This window comes from Chrysochloris asiatica, unplaced genomic scaffold (genome assembly GCF_000296735.1).
Source record: "Chrysochloris asiatica unplaced genomic scaffold, ChrAsi1.0 scaffold00010, whole genome shotgun sequence".
In the NCBI taxonomy this organism is placed as follows: domain Eukaryota; kingdom Metazoa; phylum Chordata; class Mammalia; order Afrosoricida; family Chrysochloridae; genus Chrysochloris; species Chrysochloris asiatica.
Window position 1 is genome coordinate 17,971,094 of NW_006408528.1, and position 7,049 is coordinate 17,978,142.

A 7,049-nucleotide genomic window follows, 5' to 3' on the forward strand; every position below is an offset into this window, starting at 1 on the left:
ATACCAGTCCATTTCAGCTCACTAATGCCTAAGATATCGATGTTGATGCGTTCCATTTCATTTTTTACAACTTCCAATTTTTCCAGATTCATAGTTGGTACATTCCATGTTCTGATTTTCAATGGATGTTTACAACTGATTCTCTTCATTTTGAGTTGTGCCCCGTCAGCAAATGAAGGTTCCACAGGCTTTAGTCCATTTGGGTTATCATGGTCAACTCTTACTTTGAGGAGGCAGCTCTTCCCCAGTCGCATTCTGAATGCCTTCCAAACTGAGGCGCCCATTTTCTGGGACTATATCTGACAGTGTTTCTCTGCTATTCATAAGGTTTTCAGTGACTAAATATTTAGAAGTAGTTCATCACTGTTTCTTCCTAGTCTGTCTTTGTCTGGAAGCTCATCTGAAATCTGCCCACCATGGGTGACCCTGCTGGTATTTAAAATACTGGTGGCATAGCTTTCAGAATCACAGAAACTCACAAGCCACCACAGTACGATAAAGTGACAGACGAGTGGTGGATAATACTGGTTAGTACTAGTCTAATTATGTTTACAACTCCTTGAAGAGAAAATGAATGAGGAATTCAACAGTCTTCAAAAACATCAGTATCTTCAAAAGTATCAGTAACAGTGGATACTTGTAGTTACTGAAGATTAGGTCAAAGAATAATTGGTTCAAATCACAAAAACAAGGATTTAAGTTAGATACAATAATGGTTTTTAATCTGAGTCATGGACAAGATTATTTTCCAAAGGACATTACTATATTTTCGGACTATTTTCATGAAAAAGACTGCTATCTTCCTGGCCTGGTGTGAGTAAAGAAAATTGACATGCAACGCTATTGAGGTAATTTTCTTATGCCTTGGTAAACTTCTATCTAACTTGATTACAGTCATACTTACCAAATGCTGTCCAGTGTACTGAATAGTAGTACATTATAGCCTAATCCACTCTGTAATTTCTTCGGGTCTGTTTTCATTACATGAAGAATTATATCTACTCCTTCAGTTCCGAAAATGTCCTGTTTAAGAGGTTTATTTAAAATTATTCCTTGCAAAAAATAAATAGTCCCTTCTTTTACACTTCATCTTGTCTTGTAAAACTTTTTTTTTCCTACCAGAAAAATTTAACAACACTACTGGGGAAAGTTTTCTTAGTACAAAACCTTTTTTTTTTTAACTTATTCTCAGGAGTCTAAGAAACACTATTATAAAGCTAATCATTTTAGGAGAGCATGAATCACTATTAATCAACAATGTCCTATCATATTTTTTGTTCTTGACTATTATATAAAAATAATCTGTAAGACCTGCCCCATGATTTTCTTCCATGCTATAATGGATGTAGTCTAGCAGCATGTCAAATGAACATTAGACAGTAACAACTGAGAGGCTAACAGCCTACCATGGAAGATTCTCTAATGCTCTCAAGAGGAAATAAGTACACTAAAGTAGTTAAAGCTGTTAATAATTTATATGAAGTTATTACTAGTTATATTATTCCTCTACTAGTTATCTTTCTCATTGCCTAATTGTTTAGTTCTGGGTTTTAGTACACAAGATTATTATTCTGTTTTAGAAGGATATAAGTACAGGGTCCTGCAATATAAAAAGAACTTGCATCAAAGCTTCGAGCGAAGTATGAATTCACCATGCCCGGGCCTTCCCCTCAAATCTCTTCCACGGAACTACAATATTTTTAATTTTTATCTTTCCAATTTCTTCTCTTGCTATTATGTTATCAATCTTGAGACTCAGAATTTGTTATGGAGTCTTAAAATTATCAGAGGCTCTTAAGATCTTGTTTTAATTGTTAATACTAGATATGAAACCAGTTCAAATGAAAACAAAACCAGAACCATTTATAATCGTTAACCCCACTTTGGAAAACTGTTTGATGGCATCTTAAGAAGTTAGATATATCCTACCAACCTTATGACCCAGCAATTCCACTTCTAGGTATTTACCAAGATAAATGAGAGCATATATGTCCACAAAATGATAGTTTATAAATATTCATTGAAACTCTATTCATAATAGCCCCAAATGGAACAACTTAATTTACATCAATAGAGAATGGATAAATACAATTTGGCATATTCATACAATGGAAAAATATTCAACATTAAAATGAAATGATCTATTGGTACATTCAACAGCAAGGATATATCTCAGGAACATGATAATGGGGGACAGAAAGCAAAGACAAAATAGTATATAATGTGTAACTCATTCATATAAAGTTGAAGAAGACACAAAATAATCTATGAAGATAAATTTAGAAAAGTAGTGCAGGGGGATTGGAGGATGACGGGTAAATAGTAAGAGGAAACTGTAGATATAGGTTGATAGCAGTATTTTATGTCCTGATTGGTTACATGGATAGATACATTTGTCAGAACTCATCCAACTACATACTTAAGATATGTACATTTTACTCCAATCTAATTATATTCAAATTATAAAAAAAGAATATTAAGTGTTTATAAACTTTATTAGCACTTACTAAGAAAGCTTTCTGAGCATTAGGTGACTGGGAGATCGAAACAAAACTGATCCACAGGCATACTTACTTTCCGATGATTTTGATGTTCACAAAGGCCAGATAAGATAAGTAATAGATCAGACTGAATTTCCAAAACAATGGCCTCTTCCTTTTCATTAGGCTTGTTTATTGTGTTTTTGAAGATTTCTGGTATGAATAAAATGAAGAAATATCAAGTTATTGGATACTATATTTTAATTTAACTAATGATTGTTTAAAAATCCTTTCTAATAAAGTTTTCATGGCTAGAAGAAATTTCTCCTCCCCTCTCTTTTTTATCGTTGTTGAAAAATATGTAGCAAAACACATATCAAATCAATAATTTCTACCTGTACAACCCAGTGACACTGATAACATTCTTCAAGTTGTAAAACCATTCTCACCCTCCTTCCCGAATTGTTGCTCACCTGTTGACACAAACTCACAGCTCCCTAAGCTTCTACGTAACCTGGGTTGCTGTCAATTTGATTTTATACAGATAGTTTATTAAAGAAGTACTGTTTCAAGGCAGGCATTCTTTATATAAGCTAAACTAAGAACTATTCAAAAGGTAGGACTTGCATTCATTCCACAGATGTGGAAAGAAGGATGAAGTCAGTAGCCCCACATATGCCAGGAGAGGTAAAAAGTATTGTTATAAAATCATAGAAGTCCTTATTAAACAAAAATATCAAAATATGAAGATATTATTTCTTAACACATCCTCCATATAGATCTATACACATTTGAAGACAGTATTTCTAGGATAAGCAAAGGACCGTAAGGTTCTTTGAACCACAAGATCTGTAGTTCAAATTCACCAGCTGCTCCTCAGAAACCCTATACTGGGTTGCTATGAGTCAGAACTGACTCAAGGGCACTTAACAACAACAACAACACTTTCCAAAAGAAATGTGTATTTTTAAAATTTACACATCAAAAGGGCAGTTTTGGAATCCCTGAAGCGCTCATATTATCAATGCTCTTTGAGTCTGGGTAGCAGAAAGATATCTAAAGTAGCAAGATAAGGGCTTTTCATTGTAAAGTGTCACAGTGAAATTCCAGTAGGACAGCCCTTGCTACCTTTGAAGAATAAGCAGGGGCATTATTGTGACAGAAAACAATTCCTTAGTGCAACTTTTCTGGTCTTTTTCACATCAATGTAGTTTTCCATTTTCTTAAAACTGTTTCATAGTAAACCTTTGAGAAATCTATCAAGATTACACCTTTGGAATTTCTGCAAATAGTCCCCACAACCTTCTGAGCTGAACTCTCTATCTTGGATTTAACTGGTCCAGCAGGTCCCCTTGGAAGCTACTGTTTTGACTGGTACCCCAATGAGACTAAATCAAGAGTATTTCTGAGGGAGCTTGTCTGCAGTTATTTATCCACTGATTGCAGAGACACATTGAAGCATGTTTGGAATAAACCTAAGTTTGTGTGAACTGGAACCTAGCAATACTTTTTGTACTTACCCTCATGTGGCACAGAATTAATGAATGGAATGCCATTAAATGGTATTTTAGTAACCTTCTATTTTGCCCCAGCAATAAAGGTGTGTTAAAAATCAGGAGATTCATGAGGCAGAGATGATAGCCTTTGCAAAGATGCAACCCAAACGCTTCACTGCAGCTTGCCTCTTCCCATGGTTAATGAGTCAATTTAAGCCAACTTGGAAACCTCACTATGTGTATTTCTGTTCCTGTTCTTTCTGTATCATTTTCTAATGTTGGCCTTCAGGTGTCTTTAGGTGGTAATATTCATGTGTCCTTTAAAATCCTTCTTTCAAGTCTAATAAAAATGAAAAAGAACTTGAAAACAACTAGTTGCTTACTGATAGAATGATGTTGTTGCTGTTAGGTGTCATCAAGTCAGTACCGACTCATAGCGACCCTCATACGACTCATAGCAGAATGAAACACTGCCCGATCCTGGGCCAACCTCACTACTGTTGCCACGCTTGAGTCCATCGATGCTGCCACTTGGCCAATCCATCTCGCTGGGGGTCTTCCTCTTTTTCTCTGACCCTCCACCTTAACAAACATGATATCCTTCTCCAGCAACTGGTCCCTCCTGACAATATGTCTGAAGTATGAGAGACGAAGTTTGGCCATCCTGGCCTCTGGCTGCACTTCTTCCAACACAGATCTATTGATTCTTTTGGCAGCCCATGGCACTTTCAACATTCTCCTCCAACACCATAACTCAAATGCATCAATTCTTCTACAGTTTTCCTTATTTACTGTCCAGCCTTATTATAGTAGCTGTGGACTCAGTAAATAGTAATTGCATTATAGGGTTTCCAAGGTTGTAATCTTGGTGTGGCATTGTAGGGTAAGCACTGGACAAGGACAGTAGTTCAAACCCACTAGTTGCTCTTTGGAAATCCTATGCAGGTTCGCTCTGAGTTGGAACTGACTTGAGGCACTTACAAGACAGTCTTTACAGATGCAGACTGTCATACTTTTCTCCCACAGAGAGGCTGGTGGTTTTGAACTGCTGACCTTTAGAGTTAGCAGTCGAGCGCTTTCACAGCAGCAGCACCAAGTCTCCCTCAATTCAATAAAGGATTCTAATAAGACTGGCCAGCCTTCCAAGTGAACCCCAGCTTCTTAGTTTCTATACTAGTCATCAGATGCCAGTGGGGCAAGGCCAGGCCAGCTGTGCTGCCACGATGCACATTTCTTCTTTGATCTCTGCAAGGGCATGGCCTGCAATGTCATCTTCCACACAAGGCGCATAAACGTTGACACTGAGGTGTATAGTGCAATGACCATTTACTGAGTCCATAGCTACTACAATAAGACAGGATTCTGGCCTCCAAAACCTCACTAGATAGATAAAGAGGAGCTGCTTTCAACTTAAGGGAGAAAGGTCACAAGAGGAGAAGAACCTTTGCTAACTGTCTTCTGCTTTCCCTACTCCATTTCCTGGCTCAGGTAGGACTAAAATTTATTCCTGAACATATAGAATATGATTTCTCCTTGACTCCCTTTAGACTTAGAGCAAAAACTAATCTTCAATAAAAATTCCAATGCTTTTAAGGAGCTCTGGTTGTATAGTGGTTATGAGTCAGGCAGTTAATCTCCAGGTCAGCAGTTTGAAACTACCGACTGTTCCGCAGGAGAAAGATGAGGTTTTCTGCTCCTGTAAAGATTTACAGCCTCAGAAACCCTGTACAGGGTCGCTATGAGTCGGACCCTTCTCCACGGCACACAACCAACCAACTAACCAACCCTTCAGTTAGTGTGGGGCCTTAAGACTGAACACTGTACAGTGGGAATGATGAAATCTACTTCTACGTTTGGTCATCCTGAGCAAACTTATGAAGAAAGGCAATGTTTTTTTCCTAGCTTTTCTCAATATCCTTCTTTCCTTTGCTATTAAAATGAATTGGGAAGTTACCCCCCTGCCATTCCACTACTGATGGAAGGGTAGACTTTCTAATTTATGAGGTAGAAGTATTTTTAAGTAAACATTTATACTTGATATCAAACAAAGGATACTGTAAAGGCAACCAGTTATTCATGAGGCCGCCACTGAGTATGAATATGAATGAAATCACTCTGACCTTTTCAAGCAACATTGAAGACTAAGGGAATGAAGCTTTTGCTTAGCAGTTCTGGGTTTTGCACGGGGCTAACATGTATGTGTTTTGGGAATACGATACCTTAGCATAATGAATTCTAAATAGAAAATCAAGCAAAATTCTGATATTTAATAACAGAAAAGAAACTCTTGTGCGCATTCCTATATACATCAGTGCATCAGTGTTCTGGCATGCCAGCTGCATTGGGAAATAAAATGTCATCCTCTTTTAAAACTGCTTCCAAACAAGTCACTAAAAGTGCTGATCTTATCCCTAAGGGAATGAAAAAAACAATAGCCAATCTAAAAGAAATAAAGGTAAAGGTAATTCTAAAAGGAACCGTGTTTTAATTGAGAAAACAAATGCTTAAAGAATTAATGATTATGAGGTTTTAGTAAAAACAACAACAATCTGGTTTATAGCAACAATATGACACATAAATCAAGAAAACACGTAAGAATTTCATAGCTACAAGAACAAAAAATTACAGATATTCTGCATGCATCAGTAAATGAACATGTTATATTTTACCTATCAGCTGTTGAATTGTACCCTTTTCACAGAGGTCCTTGTTTACAGTCTCCTCTTCAAGGTAGACCATGGCTCTCAGCAGTCTTAAACTGTAGCGCATCTGGGCAAACTTGTTGTCACGACCACCCATCCCATGGAAACTATTCCCCTGACTCAAGAAGGGATCTGTGAGAAAAATTAATAATTGACTTGACATCAGGAAACTTAAAACATTTCAAATAAATGGAAAATAGAACATATAATAATCTTATATATTTAAGACTAAACGGATGCTAGTTTTGTTTTATTTTGAAAGAGAAATAAGGTATTATCCCTTCTCCTTCCTTCCTCTGGTCCCAGAACAATGTGCTTTAAAATTTACCCAAATGTACTAGATTGCATATATCTTTTACAACTTGATTCTA

The 7,049-nt window shown here is 36.7% G+C and overlaps 1 protein-coding gene across 2 annotated transcripts in view; it reads right to left on the reverse strand.

Moving 5' to 3' along the window:
* LOC102831411 (chromosome unknown open reading frame, human C7orf63) overlaps positions 1-7,049 on the reverse strand; it is a 62,395-nt gene that overhangs the window by 23,801 nt on the left and 31,545 nt on the right. For both annotated transcript variants that reach the window (XM_006834312.1, XM_006834313.1), the window contains exons 12-14: positions 6,646-6,810; positions 2,575-2,693; positions 905-1,023 (exon numbers count right to left, since the gene is read on the reverse strand). In XM_006834312.1, coding sequence (XP_006834375.1) covers positions 905-1,023; positions 2,575-2,693; positions 6,646-6,810 — 403 coding nt within the window. The remainder of the gene's footprint in view (positions 1-904; positions 1,024-2,574; positions 2,694-6,645; positions 6,811-7,049) is intronic.